General features: G+C 49.3%; 1 protein-coding gene across 4 annotated transcripts in view; it reads left to right on the top strand.

The window, feature by feature from the left end:
- ZBTB7C (zinc finger and BTB domain containing 7C) overlaps nucleotides 1–18,377 on the top strand; it is a 154,879-nt gene that overhangs the window by 76,408 nt on the left and 60,094 nt on the right. For all 4 annotated transcript variants that reach the window (XM_064404011.1, XM_064404013.1, XM_064404012.1 and 1 more), the window contains one exon: nucleotides 577–634. In XM_064404011.1, the coding sequence (XP_064260081.1) occupies nucleotides 577–634 (58 nt within the window). The remainder of the gene's footprint in view (nucleotides 1–576; nucleotides 635–18,377) is intronic.

Consider the following 18,377-nt stretch of genomic DNA (forward strand, 5'->3'; position numbering starts at 1 on the left):
AGTGGTGGCCTGGAGCTTCTGTAGAGCTCAATTTCTCCAAAGGTTTTCCCAAGCTAAGAGAGGCAGGGAACTTTCATGGGCAGAGTTGGGAGGAAGTTGATCAAACACCTGTCTCTGTACCCCAGAACTGGTGGAGTATGGATTTGTTGTGGATTTGCTCTGCAGGTACTACTGAGCTGCCACTGGTGACTGTACTGTGGATGTGGGAATGAGCTGATAATCCTGAGGGCCCAAAGTGTAATGTTGATCTGGGGGAGGGATGGGTGAAGCAGCCCAGATCCATTCCTGGGGCGTTCATCTCCCAGCTGTCACTGGAGATGTGATACAGGGGGAGGATGGGGTGGGCTTGCACCTCCATGGCACGGTGTTGCTAGGTGATGTTGTGGTACAGGGAAGGCTGATGAGCAGAGGAGCTGACCCTGGGAACACGTGTGGTGGGAGAGCAGGAACAGGCCTGTTTCCGTGTTTTCTCATTGTCCTGGCAGAGGCCTCTCCAGAGCTGGCCCTTCTTAACCACATAATCAGTCCTGGATCTGATGAGGGGTTTTGTGTTTTTTTCTCTCTGTTTTTCCCTAGGAAATGGTCAGAGGAGCGAAAGGAGCATCACCATTTTGAAGCAAAACCAAGGGTACTGGTGAGTACACAATGGAGTGAGCTCTGTGGGGAGAGCTGGCAAGCAGGATGCAGACTGGGGAGAGCTCTGTGGTTGTCCTGATACCTTTCTGGGGTCTTGGGGTTCTGATCTGCCCTTCAGTTATTGAGATTTCCTGTGGGAGAGGAGGTAGTTTTCTGTGTTAATGGATCAGCACAAATCATCTTTACCACCACCACCGCCACCATTCTCTGCTGTCATCAACGACCAAACCTCTAATTGCTCTTCCTGTAAATCCGTGGAAGATGCTCTCATCAATATGTGTGTTCTCAGTGCTGAGTGCTGGAAGGAGCAGGCAGCAGATACGCTGGCAGCTGCAGAGGAGTGCACCAAGCAACAATATTTGTTAATGCTTGGAGTGCTTTTGGCTGTTGTTGTGCTTGGCCCCGTCCAGACCCAGTCACGGGGCTGCGATCTGGGTGGCATTTCAAGGTCCTCTCCAGACCTGTTTTCTGCAGCTGTCACACAGGAGGCTGTGACTTGGATGTTTGCCTAAAGGTCTTGAACAGGAAGAAAGGAGAATCCTTTTTTTATCATCTGAGCTAGTTCAGATATGCCAGAGCCAGACCCTGAGCTGATGTTTTTGAACTGAGGTATTTTACATTGTGCCAGATGGGAGGCTGGGGTTTTTTTCACCATCTTCTTGTGAGAACTTCCTGGTTTACACTGGCCAAACTCTCAGCAGAGCCATGCTGTGAGCCCCTGCAGGTTCCCATCCCTCAGGGACAAAATTCCCTTGTCTTTCCTCTGTACATGTGTGATGGATGCTGAGGAGCATCTGGGTGCTGAGCTGTCACAGAATTGTAGAACTGTGGTTTGGGTAGGGAAGGCCTTTTAAAGCTCATTTCATATCAATCCCCTGCCATGAGCAGGGACACCCTCCACCATCCCAGGTTGCTCCAAGCCCCATCCAGCCTGGCCTTGGTCACTTCCAGGGATCCAGGGGCAGCCACAGCTGCTCTGGGCACCCTGAGCCAGGGCCTCACCATCCTCATCATAAAAAAATTCTTTCTTACACCTATTCTTGACCTCTGCTGTAGCCTGGACTACACGAAAAGTGCTAGTGGAGGTTGGATCACTGGGAAATGCAGATTTTTAGGACACACCTCAGGTGCTATAGTACAGTTTGAGTGCAGATGAAGGGAGAAACGTACACAATGAGGTTTCAGGAAGCAATCTTTAGATATTTAAAAATGCAGGGGCCCTTTATAGTTAGTGGAAATGTTTTTATCCCATGTTACATCTGGTCTAGTTTGGGCAGCATGTGAGGATGAGCAGAAGTCTGTCCCTCTTCTCTGGCTGCAGGAGCAGCCCAGGTGAGGGGATGGTGTGTCTGCAGGGTCACCTCCTGACAAGGCAGGCAGGGAGGGAGCTGAGGCCCCGTTTTCCCCCAACACCCCTGCCAGCAGAAGAGCTTGAGAAGGGGTGCTTTGTTCACAGGAATCATCCCTGACTCCAAAACGGGCTCTAATCATTGCCTGGAGCACAGACTAAACTCCTTTCTGTCTCCCACACCTCCTACGGCTTCCCTGCTGCCTCTCTGCAATCAGCTAGAAGAAAAACCCAGACTGTTCCTGAGAACAGCTGCCCCTTCTCCTCTAGACAGGGCAGCCAGCAAGGCTACTGCAGAGCTGAGTGGTGTCAGCCTGGGGTGGTGAACGTGCTCCCCATGCAGCTCTCTTGCACCCATCTGCTCCCAAATTCCAGCTGTTTCCCCTCCATGCCCCCCAGTCTCCTGGCAGAGATGGGGATAAGTGGGAGGGCCTGTGTGCATCTGAAGCATTGTGTATTTCATCATGCTGGCTTTCCAGACTTACACCAGTGGGGGTTTGGCCCCTTGAGCTCCAACAATCCTGAAGTGATCCAGCTTATTAAGCATCTGTTTGCGCTGTCTTTAGCATTAAATAATTGGTTCCTCAGCATATTTGAGTTGGAGGGTATCTGATAATCCTCTGAACTATCCATCAGGCTCCATTATCATCTCTGCACTCCTGTGCCAGCTGCCTTGTGTCAACTCTGCCTGGGGTTTACAAATAGATTTTGTTTCTCCTGCAGTTTTGCCTCTTTTCTTCAGTCTCCCTCTCTCAAAGGAGCTGTTTCAGGCTCCTTAAAAATTTGTGCAGACACCCCCGTCAGCATCTTTCTGCTGACTGGTGAGTGATGGGTCCCATCCTCGTGCTGCCTTCTGCTCCTGACAGGGTCCCCAAGCAAAAACTCTTCATTTACCTCAAAAGGAATAGAACTGTTGTCTCGACTGAAAGTATTTCCACCTGCAAACTGATAAATCTCCACATGGTTTGAGTTTTCTTGCTGGCTCAGGGGATTTGTAGCATGCACAGCAAGGACTTGTCAGCTGTACATATATGTCAGCACTGTACAAACATGTGGGGCACAAACCATGTATGTCCTGATGGTATTTTAGTAAGGATGCTTCAGAGGGCTTCTGAAAAGCCTCCTAGCCAGGTGGGTAATGTGAGAGAATAGAATAGAATAGAATAGAATAGAATAGAATAGAATAGAATAGAATAGAATAGAATAGAATAGAATAGAATAGAATAGAATAGAATAGAATAGAATAGAATAGAATAGCTTTGGGTCAGAAGAGACATTTAAAAGACATCTTGTCCAACCCCCCTGCAATAAGCAGGGGCATCTTCACCTACACCAGGTAGCTCAAAGCTCTGTCCAGTCTTTATCATATTATTTTTGTTACCTGTTGCTGCTACAGCTGTGAGAGGGATGCTCAGCATCCTTCAAAAATCAGGCTTGTGCTCTCCAGGTCTGCAGCATCCTGGAGGAGGTGGGTGGGTTGGGAGATCATATCCTTGTGGATCTGATTTGCTTTTAGAGCTAATCCTAAAATCACACACACCAGGGCCAGAGCCTGCAGATGCATGTATTCCCATTTTACAGGAGGTGTTGCTGGATGTTTTGCCAGTATCAGGAAAGACATATCTGGGTTTTACTCATGCAAGATGAACTTCTTTGTTTTTATATAGCTTAAGAAATGTTTTTCCCAGTGAAATATTGGGGTTATCAGGGCTGGTCTCAGGCTGACAGGGCGGGATTGCAGGTCATACCAGGGTGTAGCAAGAGGAGTCAGAAAAACAGGGCCTGTCTCTTTACAAATATCTTCCCATATAGTCTGAACACTTGTTTTCTGACTTGTTCTAGAGGCATCTTTTGCTTCTAGGGTATAAAATTCCAGCATCTTCAGTGCATTTAGGAACTCTCCAGCTCGTACATTGAATTTTACCCCTGCATTTCCAGATTGCCTTTTAAAATTTTTTTCATAGTTCTAACCTGTCAAGAGGAGATTGACAAGAGGAGATTAATATCCTAAAATAGCCACCTGGTACTTCTGTAAAAAACGTGTTTGTGCGACTGTCTAAAGGACAAAAACATGGTATTTTGTACCAAAATATATTTGCTTTTGCAATAGCAAGTTTTACTTTGCATCCCTGCCCTGGCTGCAGTGTATTGTTGGACAGGAGCCATCTCTTAAGTGAGCTTGCAGAATGAAGAAGGAAAAACAGGGCGAAGAAAACCTACAAAAAGGGTAAATTATTATGGAACAGGGTAAATTATTGTGGAACAATTCTGGTTAACACATGGAGGAGACTGATGCTGGCTGGTGTAAAGTGACCCAGCAAAGTCCACCTGCCTGCAGCAGAGGCAGAGACCTGCTTTTCTAAGACATCTGCAGTGTTTTAAAGCCTGCAAATTCTGCTTGTCCAGAAGACGTGACAGCGCTCCGGTGTCACTGTAAGACAAAAACCTCCCTGATTCCTGCGCCTGTGCCCTAATGTCATTACTTTCCTTCTTTTGCAGATCCGCATAATGACATTCATGGTCACACACGCACACAAAAATACTTTATATAAAGAAAATGAATCTGGCTTCAGCCGGCTCTCGCCTTCTGCTGCGCTTACCTCCAGACCCCGGCTCGCCCAGGGTGAAATGAAAAGGGGAGTTAATGTGGCGGGGTCATTTCTCACTGCTGAATTGGTCAGCCGTCTACGGAGCCAATTTCTGCAGCTTTTCAGTGGCGTGGCAGACCCCTGGGTAATATTTGCCTGAATAGAGCCCTAAGTGTTTAAGCTGTATTGCTAGGAATGGCTGTTTTATCCTATGCATCTGAGATTTCAACTCATCAGACATGAAGCAGGTCAAGACTCTCATGCCATTGTGTGCATTATAGCGAACAGAACAGAATATGCTTGATAAAAGGGAGGACTTAAAAGAAATGCTTCTTTAGACCTGAAACTTTCAAGTCCCACAATGCATCAAAGACCCCTCGTATAGACTTTGAAAGGGGTGAAAGGCATTACCTAATATTTGGAGGAAATGAATAATAAAGCATCCCAAGTGCCTGGAAACTAATTTAGGAGTGCATGCTGCACTGTATTGCCTCTGCTGGATTTGCTCCCCAGAAGAGTTGCTAACAAAGGGTTTAAAAAATAAAATAAAATGACGTTTGGCGACCAACTTTTCTGCCTTGAAATGCCCCCTTTTTTGTAATGTTTCCTGGTAAGACTTACTTATGAAAAGATGAAATACAGCCTGTGCTGCAAACACCAGGTCTCAAATGAATCTCGGGAGCCCGCAAGGTTTCCCACCATTCTCCTCCCCACCGCAGCCTTTTGTTCCTTCATGTTGAAAGCACTGCTTGCAGGATGCTTGCAGGATGCCCAGGCACTACCTGCTCCCGGAGTTTAGTCATATCTCAGGAAAAAGAGAGAAAAAAAATCAACCTATTTCTGTGGCCTTTGCTTTTGTTCCAGAAAAACCACCTTTGTGCAGGGCCGGGGCTGCTCTGTTGGTGACCTGTAGCTCCTTGCAGCTGGAACTGGGAGCTGGGTACCCTGCTGAAGTTACCAGTTGTGTTTCTGGCATCCCCATGGATGGTGGAGGTGCTGTTTGGAGCCAGAGATATTTATTGTAGAGTCACAGAATGGTTTAGGTTGGAAAGGACCTTGAAGCTCATCTCGTTCCAGACCCTCTGCCATGGACAGGGACACATCCACCAGACCAGGTTGCTCCAAGTCTCCATCCAATCTGGCCCTTCCAGAGGTTTCCTTCCATGGCTGCTTCTGAGATGCTGCAGTGGTCTCCAAGGTTTCCGTGGGATTTGGGAGCTGCAGAGCTTGTGTGGGCTCAGCCTCTGCCTTGTGTCATGAGATGTGAGTGGCTGGTGGGACAACCACCCCCTTGGAACTGGTGGGAGAGGCCTGATGGCTCTGGGATTCAGCACAGGGGAGGTTGTGTTTGCAAGGATAACCTGCTTCAGAGCAGAGAACCAAAGCTTATAGCATACAGACTTTCCTCAAATCTGATGAAGTGTTGGGAGAGGATAGCTGGGCAAGGGTGTTTGGGCCTGAGGGGCTCTGCTGTCATGCCCTTGCCCATTCCCTCTGCCCGTGCTTGTCTCACTGAGCTCTGCTTCCACCATCTGTGGAGATCAGTTAAATTTGAGTGCTTTCTTACCTGCTTCTCCCCCAGGCCGTGGTTAATTGAGGGCAGGAGGGCAGGCAGGAGTGCTCAGGCAATATTTACAAGAAGAAGGGGATGTTAATGGGCCAGCCGGGCTATGGAGGTGATGGGCAGTGGTTGTGGGGCAGCGAGTTTCCCAATTTTTTTTTTTCTTTTTACAGTTACCAGAGGTGATTAAAACCTCAGCTTTGCATCCAAAATAGTTAAATCTGGACTTCTACCCCCATAAAATTTCCAGTGCTGGCACTGCTGTTTCAGTGGGACCTTCTGTAGTGGAAAAAAAAATGGGATATTGGGATGGGGGAGGATGCCTGTGAGTTACCAGCTAGCGCAAGATTGGGTGAAGGAGAACTTCTAGCAAAATAGTGGGTTTTTTAATCAGAGCTTAACCCAGCAGCCTTGTTAGGCTGGGGTCAGTTGTTTTAATTACCAGTTATCAGAGAGGCAGTGGATGCCCCATCTGTGGCCATGCTGGACAGGACTTGGAGCACTCAGTTCTGGTGGAAGGTGACCCTGCCCATGGGCAGGGGGCTCGACTAAATGGCCTTTAATAGTTCCTTTTCAGCCCAAAACATTCCATGGCTCTGTGGATCTGTTTAGTGAATCCCCATAGCATCCTTCCTGACCAGGGTGTGTGCAGCTGTTGGTTCAAGGCACTGAACTCTCAGCCACAAAGCCCGGTGGGTGGGTGAGGCACAAGAAGTGGTGTACAGGGTGACAGACAAGTCCCAAACCTTTCCACCACCTTTTTTTTCTCAACACTGGAGGGCCAGGTGACGAAAGCCTGACCCATCTTTGACAAAACAATAATCAGAAACTGGGATAACTTCTCATGGAATGGAAACCTGGTGGTGCTGTGAGGGGAGTTCCATGCCCTGTCTTAATGATACATCAGTGTCCAGGGACTTTTTAGTCTTGTGCTTGGGTTTTATGATCCGTATTACTTCTCTTTTAATTTTTATTGCTTGGCTTTAGTTTTTGATACAGTGCTGGAAGCACCTTGGTGGGCAGGGATGGCTCCCTTAGCACTGGCTGTCACCTTGTGGCTTGACCCACATTTCAGGGAGGAGCAGAGGGGCTGGACGTGGGCTCCACAGCCCTTTATGTGGTGACACCCCTGCCTGTGTCAGCCTCTGCCTGCCAGCACTGCCAGCTCAGAGGTTGGCCTGGCTGATCACTCCCCCTGGGCTCTGCTGTTTTCTCCTGGGATTCAGGCATAGTGTGGCAGGACAGCTCTGCTTCTCCCCTGCAGAACATCTCATTCAGGGGGTCTGTGAGCCTACAACATTGCTGAGCCAGGAAAACCAGGTAAGACATTGGTGCTGGCTAGCCCCGGTTTCAACCTCCCACCAGATCAAGTGAGATTTGCTTTTCTTCCATGTGGGCCATCTTTGCTTTAATTTTGCTTCTGGTTTGCTCCCACTGCAGAGAGGAATAAAATCTTCTCTAAGATCATTCTGATAGATAAAGGTAGTGAAATGTGGAAAACTATGAGGTTCATCTGGGAAACTTTAGCACTACAGGAGCACAGGGGATCAGCCATGCTCTCCTGAGCTGGACCCTCAAACACAATTCTTCCTGTTCTGCTGGTGGCTCTTGTCTCAGAATAGCTCTGGATAAGATGTGGTGTCAGGGGAAGCAAAGAGAAGGAATTTATTTAGCCTGACTGGGAAGCTGGCATCGCCCAAGCTTTATGGTAATGGGGTTATTTGATAAGGAGATATTTGGGCTGCACTGGTGGGCACCTCAGTGTGAAGGGACACCCGCCCTGGCTGTCCCCTGGGGCTCTTTCTGTGCCAGCTGATAACCCATGCCATTTAGGAGAGCTTTCACTCCTTGCAGCTTGGCATTTCTGCTGCTCCAGGACAGATCCAAACCCCACTGGCATCAGGGAATATTTTCTCTGACTTCAGCTGGCTCCATCCTCCCAGAGAGAAGACGTGACACAGCTCGTGCATTGCAGTTTATTCCTGGTGACAAGTGCACCTTCCCCAGTGACCTTTCACACCACTGAATGCAGGGGATGGGGATGCTGGTCCCCTCCCAGGCAGCCCAAGAGCAGGGCTGTCAGAGCCAGGGAGCTTGCATGCTGCTGAGAAGAACCCTCCCCTCAGTACCCAGGGGACCTGAGTGCTGGTTCAAAAGGTTGCCAAGCACTGTCAGCTCCTGTTTGGGGCTGCTGTGCTGAAGGGAGATCCTGCCAAGGAGGTCACAGGCTGAATTTGAAGTGATTGTGGTTTAAAATGATCTTCCAGGTTTGTCAGCCCCCTCAGAATTCAGCTCCTGTAAGAGGGGCCAGAGGTTTGGGGTGCATGGGGCTGGGAACCACCCCAAGGAAGGGTGTCCCTGCAGGTGGCACGGCTGGGCCCTGGGCTTTTCCCAGCAAGGCAGTGCCCCAGTTCATCTGCAGCAGGTGATGAAATGCAGGTGGGCGCAGGAAAGGAAGGAGCAATGACAATATCCTCAGCACTGAGTCTACCACGGTGCTGAAGTCCTTCTGATGGCAGCAGTGTGGTCAAGGATCCATCCATCATCCATCCATCCATCCATCCATCCATCCATCCATCCATCCATCCATCCATCCATCCATCCATCCATCCATCATCCATCCAGTTTCCAGACTGTGGTTGTCTTTCCCCATGCATGTGGTTACATCCCTTTCCCTCTTCCCCCAGTCAGATCTGACATTTGCTTATGCCCACAGTGGACACTCCACTGATTTGTGCAGATCAGGGTGAAGCTTGCTGTTCTTGTCTCCCACCAGCATTTCAATTGAAATCCAACCTGCTCATGAAGGCTCTTGCTTCAGGTTTCTTTATTGAAACGCTTTGTAAATAAAATTAGAATACCAAAGCAGTAGAGCCTGGCAAAAAGTAAGGGGGAATGTTTCTTGGCATGGAAAAATATCCTCAACCAAGAAAAAGCCTAATTTATTCTGGTGAAGCAGAGAGACTCCAGCAACCTCCCTTTTGTTGTGCAGTTCACATGTATTGCTGTATTCACACCTGAAATCTTTTGCTCAAAGTTTGGCACCATTTCTTCCCCTTTTGCTCAGAGAACTGCAAGATTTGAAGAGCCATCCTTTCTGGCTCTGAAAGAGCTGATTCCCACAGAACCCACAGCTACCACAGAGGAAAGGACTCGTTGGGCTGGGAGCTGCAGCCTGCATTTCATCACCTACCAGGACTCCCATCTGTCAGTGGGAACTGCACAGTTCTCCCCTGCTAACAAAATTATTTATTTTGTCCCGTCATTAAGGATATTCATGCAGCAGAAATGGGAATGATCTCTGCTTTGTGAGTTTTAGAAGCCCATTTTATATTTGTCTTGGTGGTGGAGGAGCAGTAAAGAGCTCTGTGATCTCTCCTGTTACGATAAGTGAGTTTTGGAAGAGGTTTTCTGTCTGATATTCTGTCTAAAAGCGTGGGGAAATGCCATTCTAAAGGCTGTTAAAACACAATTGCTCACTGATTTACACCGTCAAGGAGTGCCTCTTTACTGGGAGATATACACTGAATAAAAGCAGTTCAAGTGGTGCTTTTAATAAATAGATAATGGAACAGCATTTTATCTTCTGCTTTTAATCCGTTATGTTAGCATAGGGTAGTGTATCCCTCTGATAGATTTTGAGATAGCAGAAACTACAAGTCAAACCACTTTCCTTCTGAGTCATTGGAGAGAAATTGCACACTGGTGAAAGGTACTGGGTTCTCAGTGGACTGGGATCTTTCTCCCATGGATGGGTTCAGTTGGGTCCCAGTGGGTTGGACTTCAGGGCACTGATCTTAGAATCATTAATATCATAGAATATCTTGTGTGTCCAGGGCAGGGAACGGAGCTGGGAAGGGGCTGGAGCCCCAGGAGAGGCTGAGGGAGCTGGGAAGGGGCTCAGCCTGGAGAAAAGGAGGCTCAGGGGGGACCATGTGGCTCTGCACAGCTCCTGCCAGGAGGGGACAGCCAGGGGAGGTTTAGATTGAATTAGGGAAAATTCCTTCATGGAAGGGGTTTTCCAGCTCTGGCACAGCTGCCCAAGGCAGTGGTGAAGCCGTGTGGATGTGGCACTTGGGGACATGGGTCAGTGGTGGCCTTGGCAGTGCTTGGGGAATGGTTGGACTTCATGGTCTTAAAGGGCTTTTCCAGTATAAACAATTCTGTGATTCTAAATTGGAAGGAACCCATAAGGACCATGGAGTCCAACTTCCCCGCTACTTGCAGGACTGTCTAAACATAAGAGCATCATCCAAATGCTCCTTGAACTCTTGTCAGGCTTGGGGCCATGACCTGGGGAGCCTGTTCTGGTGCCTGACCACCCTCTGGGTGAAGAGCCTGTTCCTGATTTCCAGCCTGAAATTTCTGGGATGTAGCTTCATTCCATGATGCCTTGGCTTTGGCCATGGGGCTGTTGCCTTGCTGGGTGGCATCACCCATGCTTCACATCCCAAATGCCGTGTGGAGTCCTCTGTAGCCCCCAGCTCCCATGGTTTTGAGTATGAAAGGTGTGGAGCCACAGGAAAAGAGGCACCCCGTGGAAAGCTCCTCTCTAAGCCTTTGGACTTCTCTAGAGGCACCAGGTTGCTGGGGCTGAGTGCCTTGAAGCTAAACGAGCTGTTGGCTGCTTGGTTAGGAAAGAAACAGGACACTTTGGGAGGCAGGAAAAAGGTCATTTATCCTGTTGCTGCTCATCCTTGTTAATTCATTGTTTCCGTTGAAAACCCTGCACTTAGCTGCTTCATGAATGAGCCCAGTGTCTGTGCCTCCAAAAACAACTTGGCTTGGTGAAAAATAAGACCTCCTTTCACCTCCTCTCTGCTCTGCCGTGTTTTTTCCCCCCTTGTTTTCTTCCACTCACATCCATCCTGCCTGGGTGGCAGTCCCAGTTTGTCCCTGTGGAGCGGGGCTGGAGCCCAGGGCTGGATTTACAGAATGGTTTGGGTTGGAAGGGACCCTAAAGATCATGTCATTCCACCCCCTGCCATGGGCAGGGACACCTTCCACCATCCCAGGCTGCTCCAAGCCCCATCCAGTCTGGATTTGGACACTGCCAGGGATCCAGGGGCAGCCACAGCTGCTCTGGGAAACTTGGGCTGGTGTTTTGTCAGCCTCAGCATAAAGGATTTCATCCCAGGGGCTGCTCCCCTGTGTGGGAGAGATTTACTGTGACCCTGCAGGGGTGCTCCCAAGCCAAAGGGGATGGGAAAGCTTGAAGGAAAGGTCTGGAGAAGGGGAAGTGACTCAGCTGCATGGCAGGAGAGACTGTCAGGGAGGAAGGGTGGGTAGGGAGATGGAGATACAGAATGGGGAGGCTTAGTGTGGGGGGCAGAGGGGCTGGAGGGTGACCTGGGTGCTGGGATGGGTCTGAGGCATGGCCCAGCTGTGGTGAGCAAAGCCTTTTGCAGCGACTGCCTGGGTGTGGAAGGGCAGGTGGAGCAGAGGAGGGGTCTCTGTGCAGTGGTAGCTGGTCTCCTGATGCCCTTCAGCAGCTGGAGTGGAGCAGAGCTGGCACCACATCAGCAGTGAGCTCTCTGAGGACCATCTGTGAGCCAAGGGCAATGAGAACAATTACCAGCCAGAGGAAAAAATCATCAAGAGAGAGGCTGGAAAAAGCTGTGGGGGAGGCTTAGAGCCAAGCAGAGGCAGAGAAAAGGGGATCTCTAAGCCAATGAGTGGCCAGAGAAAGTGCACTGTCTGTCTCCCTATCTCATAGCACAGGGTCTGTTTAAGGAAACAGCTGTGGCCATGAGAAAATGCTTTCCCCTTGGGTTGAGCCTGTGAAAGTGGCTGGCAGGGGATGCCTCCAAAGCTGGGAATTTAGCACTCAGATAAGGCTTGGATGTTGTTTGGGGATGGTAACGAAAACAAGATCTATAAAAAAAACCCTGGAAGAGTGATTACTCTTTATTCAGGGGTTTAAAATGATCTTGAACTTGTGGGAGTTGAGAGGCCACCTTCTTGGAAGCCCAGCTGGGGTTTGCTACTGTGGTTTGCAGGTGTATCAGCCTGTGGGTGCTGGGCTTTAGGGCAATTGGTAAAGCCTGGATGGGAGCTAAAGCCATAATGCCAGGCTGCTTGGACACAGGGAGCTGGATACGTCAGCCTGGAGAAGGCTCCAGGGAGACCTTTTATCCCCTTCCAGGCCCTAAAGGACCTCCAGGAGAGCAGGAGAGGGACTTGGGACAAGGGATGGAGGGACAGCACACTGGGAATGGCTTCCACTGCCAGAGGGCAGGGTTAGTGTTAAAATTGGGAATAAATCCACCCCTGTGAGGGTGGTGGGGCCCTGGCACAGGTTTCCCAGAGAAGCTGTGGCTGCTCCTGGATCCCTGGCAGTGTCCAAGGCCAGGCTGGATGGGGCTTGGAGCAGCCTGGGCTAGTGGAAGGTGTCCCTGCCCATGGCAGGGGTGGCACTGGATGAGCTTTCAGATCTGTTCCAACCCAAACCATGCTGGGACTCTGAGATTGCTGGCCTTGTCCACAGAGCTTTTCTTTGAGGAATCCTGCCAGCAGGGAGAGCAGCTTTGAAGCTTTTCCCAGGGTAGGGAAGAAACCAAGAGAAGAGTAGATATTTCCTAAGAGTAATCTGGCTGGTCCATCTGGTGCTCCCAAAAAGGCTGGTGAGATGGCACAGCACGGGGGAAGGCTGTGAAAGATTGGAGGCTTCAAAGCAGAAGGTGATTAGAACCCAAGCAGAATAGCAGCAAGGATGGTCCCCAGGGAGGGAGAAAGCCTGGCAGGGCTCCATCAGGGAGGGTTAGCAAAGAGAGGCAGGAAATTAAAGCAGGGCAGTAATGAAGGTCAAGCTGCTATCTCCAAGGCTTTGGGAAGTAGGAGTTTCACTGACTCTGAGCTGCAGAGCCTGCTACTCCAGGGAAGGGGGATGGGAGGGACACATTAATTTGTTAAATGGGTAGAAATAAATTAGTGTATAAACCTGTAACATTTGTTTCCCCAGTCTGAAGGGGAGAGCTGTGCTGAGCCTGGTTAGGCTGGTGTTTTAACCAGGTTTGCTGAGGTTTTGCAGGTTTTTAAGCCAAACCTCCCTTTTGGATAGTCTTGATTGTAAAATCTTCTCCATCCTGTCTCCCAGTGAAACTGTGAAAGTGTGTGGATCGGAAATGCTGCTTTTGTGATCTCTCTCTTAAGTGTTTGGTGGCTCTTTTCTCCCACAGCCCTGGAGTGCTGGGGAGGGAACCTGTAAGGGGGTGGACCAATTGGGGCATCTTGTCCTAGATGTCACCCCAACCTTATCCTGGCTCAGGCTGCAAGCCCCTCCAGAGCCTGTTACCTTTCCAGGGCCCTTTCCTGGCCTGAAAGGGTCAGGATTCTGCATCCCCCACGCACATCCCACCTAGCTACAGAACTAAGTCCTCCCTGTTAATGAGACTGGTCAGGCTCACACGGGGGAGTGGATGTGTGGGGCCCCCACCATCTCTCATTCCCTCCTGCTGGCTGTTTTAGCCATCTCTGCTCCATCCTGCAGCTGGGACAGGGCCTGCTCTGGCACTTGGACTGAGGGAATGCCACTGTCCCGACCATGAGCAGGGGCCCATGGTGATGGGGCTTGGAGGTGGGCAAGAGAAGATGCTGCCACAGCTTTTGGTTCTGTTTTGCAGAGCTTTGTAGAGGTTTTCACAGCCACCCACTGCACCTTCTAGCTCAAGGAATCTCCAGGAGTAGATGGTGGAAGCAGGGCTTGGCATTTGGATGGGTCAGAAGTTGTGTTGAGGTGGCCTGAAGTGCCCTCAGCCCCAGCTGTGTTGTGGCTGATGTGGGGCAGTTCTGGCCCACACAGGTTTGCTGTAGGATCAGAGCCTCACTGCCCTTCCCCAGGCACCCACCACAGGCAGGCAGGACCACCACCTTGGCCTGGAGCAGCTGGAATTTGGATGCACATCACCCCCAGCTAACCTGGCCCCACCACCAGCACAGGGGTGCAAGCTCTGGGCTGCCAGCACTGCCACAACAAGCTGAGGATGACCCAAATGGAGGAGCCTTCAGCAAGACCAAGCTTTGCAAAATGGCTTTCTGATGTGGAGCACATCTCTCATGATTGCCCTCCCTGGAGTGCCCTTCTCATTTATGGTATCATGACCTAAAGACCTGTCCCAGCAGGGGGAGAACAGGTGGAAATCATGGGGCTCCCCTGCTTCTAAAGATCCTGATTGCCTTTTTGTTTCTTTGCCGACTTTCTCTGTTCCCATTATCTCATCATGGTGGGGCAGTTTTTTAAATGAGCGTCTTTGGGAACAGCAAGGCCATGGAGATAAGAGCTGAGACAACTCCTGTGCTCAGAGATTCATTACCTGCTCCCATGTAAGCCAGGAGGGAAGCAAGCCTGCTTTCCTTTTTCTTTTTGTTAATAAAAATATTGCAGTGGAAATTTTAAAAAAGTCAAATAAAAGCACAGAAGGACCTGAGAAAGTGTGGGGGCTACAAACTCCTGCTGGAGCAAAAGGCCTCATTAGAATACAAATTATTTAGGAGGACAAACTGGAATGCCATTATACAGGGTGTCACTGACTGAGTCCAGCCTTGTGTTTGGCTGCACTTGATAAATGAGTCCATTCTACTCCTCCTCCTCTCTCTCTTTTTTTTAATATAGGGGAGAAAAATATGCAATTACAAGTTCAACCTGTTGAAAAAGTCACGTCCTGCTGGAGCAGTCAGCCCCAAACCCTTTTCTTACACATCTCTCTAAATATGAAATGTTGGGTTTTGCCCAGCTGCTAAAATCTGGGTGCCTGGGGAGCACTGGGGTCCCTGGTGCTGAATTTGGCGGGGAGAGGGTGCTGCAGTGGGGTTCCCAGAGCAGCCCCAGCACAGCCCCTGCCTACGCAGCATCACCTGAGCACGGTGCCAACCTGCCCAGTGTGCTGGCTGAGTAAGGGTTTTGAGACAAGAAGCCTTTGTCTTCTGTGGTTATTTAATTTTACTCTTTTTTTTTTTTTCCTTTCGTCTTCTAAGTAATTTACTCTGGCTGCACCCTCCCTCGGGCTTGAGTGGAGCAGGGGGGGGATGTTCTGCCTCGTCAAGCACTGGTTGTGGTGGAGGAAAAACACTCTATCCCAGGGACCTGAGCTGGAGACAAGGAGGAAGGTGGGAGTGAATGCCTTTTTTGGAGGGATTGGAGCACTTGTGGTTGTGCTCTGCTGCTCAGCCTGGCTGCTCTTGGATGCAGAGCTGGGGAGGAAGAGGAAGAGAAGGTGGGAGGCAGGCAAGGCAGTGGGGCATTCCCTGGCAGGGCTCTCACCTGCTGAGGGCTTTGTGCCAGGCACAGATACTTAAAGGCACGCACAGGAGTGAGGCTGTGGTGATCCTATCTCCCCTTTAATGCACAGAATCAAAGGATCCCAAACCCAGGTTTGGGTTGGAAAGGACCTTAAAGCTCATCTCGTTCCAACACCTTGCACTGGAACAGGTTGCTCGAGGCCAAATTAAACCTGACCTTGAGTGTTTCTGGAGATGAGGCAGATACATTCAGGTGAGATAGAAGAGGCCATCACAATTAGTGACTCTTTGGGGAGATGAAGTTTCTTGTGAGCTCCTGACAGTTTGGGTAGTAGAAGCCACAATAGGGAAGATGATCCTGTGTCTGAGGTCTTTGATCAGTTCCTGCTGCATCTTCCCAGTGGCACTTACAGAGACCCCAGATGGTTTGTTTGTTTTTTTGTTGGTTTTTTGTTTTGGTTTGGGTTTTTTAGGTGATTTTTTTTTTTTTTTGGATGGACACCTATTTTTTACCTTGCATCTGGGCAGCCCAACAAGGTGGCTGCAGTGTTCTTGAAGAAAGCTTTACTTTTAGTTTGGATCACCTCACCAAAACTCTGTTAGGTGGCATTCAGTGATTTTAAGATAAACTGGCTTTTTTCCCCCGACTTTTGGCAAAGGTTGAAATATTTTGTAATGTCTAGCATTAAGTAAGACTTGTGATTTAATGCCTCATCCCTTCAATTCACCTTCAGGACTAACAATGTATTCTAATCCACTGCTCAGGTGCTGATGGATGGGGCCTGTTTGGGTTAAACTGTTGGGATTTGAATTGTTGACCTCATTCTGTCCCTGGAGCAGGAGCAGTCAGAGGAGCCCTTGAGGAACATTGTGAGCAGCAGGCTCTCCATCACCAGTTAGTGGCAGAGTCAAATGGAAATGTGAGGCCAGCCTGGCCCTCAGCCAGATTTCATCTCCAGCTCCCATGGGAAACTGGATGTTTAGGACAGGTGCTGTATTAAGAAGCCCTCTGCAAATCCTGACAAAAAATAGGTTGCAAGATAAATTTTTCCTTGAATTGGATTCAGGAGGATGGAAAGACATAGGATCAAAAAATTCCATATTTTCCATATTGTGAGGCTGTTTCACAGGGACCATTGCCCACCTTTGCTCTGTTGGCGCATGTGGAAGTGAGCAATATTTGAGCTTGGTTCAGGCTGGGATCAGGGAACAAACACCCCACATCACTCTCCAGGAGAAACTCCCCAGTGCCAGTCCAGTGTGAGGCCCCCCCTCCCCATCCTTGCTGCTCTGGGACCTCCATGAGGTCCAATGAGGGTGCCTGACCTTGATGTGATCATGACATTGGTCAGGGTTTTCTTGGCTCTGGAGATGAAGAAGTTTCCTCTCATCTTTGGTGGGTCTGGTCCCTTCCGAGGAAACTGCAGAAGCAGCAGGAAGAAGAGGAGGTACCAGATTGTCCATCCACACACAAGTGAAGGCTGGGCAAGAAACTGCTCCTGTGACCTGGCTTGGTGTGTCCAAATCACCTCCTTGCTCCTGTGGTGCTCTGAAGACCAAAGACATGAACCTGCCCCAGGGCTGAGAGTGAGGAGCACACGTGAGCTGGTGGGCATGCACCCTTCTCTCTCCCACAGGGCCCTCTTCTGCTCTGAACCCAGGGAAATGCACTCTCACTTGAATTTTCTGAGCCCCACATCTCTCCAAAGCCCACCCAAGCAAGGGATAGATGTTGGCTGGCCGTGGCCTGGATGAGTGAGCAGCTTTTCCTAGACACAATGTGCCCCATGTGAATATGAGTAACCTTTGGATTTTGAGGATGGAAAAGTAGAAGTAAACCAAAATAAAATTGAATTGAATTGAATTGGTGATGCTTCAGAGAAAAAAAAAGAAATCTTGCTGAAGAGGGTGCTAAGAGTAGTTTAACTGATTCTGGTGTAACCAAGATGCAGAAAACCTTGTTTGAACACTTAGGCTTGCTCAAGGTTTCTCAGAACCTTTTCTTTCTTGTCTGGAGCAGCAGACAAGACCTAGGTGTCCATGTGTCCAGGCTGCCCACAGGGCATGCCTGGTACCTCTGCACTTCCCTTTGGAGTGTCACTGAGGTGTCTGCCCATGTGTTGAGTGTTTTCCCAAGGGATGGATAAAGCTCAGGGATGGAAAAAGCCAAATGGGATATTCCTGTTAGAAAAAGCTGGTTCAAGCTTTAGTTGATTTCCTCAGGGTCACTAAGGTCAGTGTCAGAATAAAGTGTGGAAAGGGCTGGTCTGAGTTTTGCTTCCTTTCCTAGGCAATATCCAACCCCAGATGCAAAGTCCTGCAATACGGAGTCATTCATCCCAACCTCTCTCATCCCAGGCTCTGAGTTTCCTCCTACAAGGTAAATCCTTTTATGATTACCTTTTTAGGGCACCTCACTCCAAGAAGTTTTCCCTGAGGATGTGTGACATCCAACCTTCTGCCCTCCTGCTGAGCCTGGGGTCTGCATCTCCCCACCACCACCTGCTACAGCATCACTGCCCTGGTTCTGAGCATCCTCCCTCTGCTTTTCCTTAACTATCCCCTTCCTCTTACCTTCTGAGGTGCAGTGATGACCCCAGCCAGATGCTGAGCTGTCATCATCTCAGCTCTGCTCAAATGGCTTGGCCTCTCCTGTTTGTCTAGTACTTAGCTGATTAATCAGCAGTGATGTTGTATTTGCTTCCAGATAAGAAAATGTTGAATCTTAGAGCTGGGATTGAGCCTTGTGAAATCCCCCTAGAAACAGCCTGATTCCCTTCTGCCAGCTGTTTGTTGGGATCCCCTCTGAATCCCCTGCAGATGTGCTTTATTCTTGTAATGCAATGCTCATTTTATAATCAACCTGCCACGCCCTAGTAAATTGAATGCTGTACAAAAGCATATGTGTATTATCTCCAAGCAATTATCTTTATTAACCAAACTTGTAATCTACTCAGAGGACGAAATCAGCTTTGTTTGACATGGTGTGTTGACCACAGAACCTCTC

The sequence above is a fragment of the Passer domesticus genome, chromosome Z, assembly GCF_036417665.1.
Source record: "Passer domesticus isolate bPasDom1 chromosome Z, bPasDom1.hap1, whole genome shotgun sequence".
Lineage (NCBI taxonomy): Eukaryota > Metazoa > Chordata > Aves > Passeriformes > Passeridae > Passer > Passer domesticus.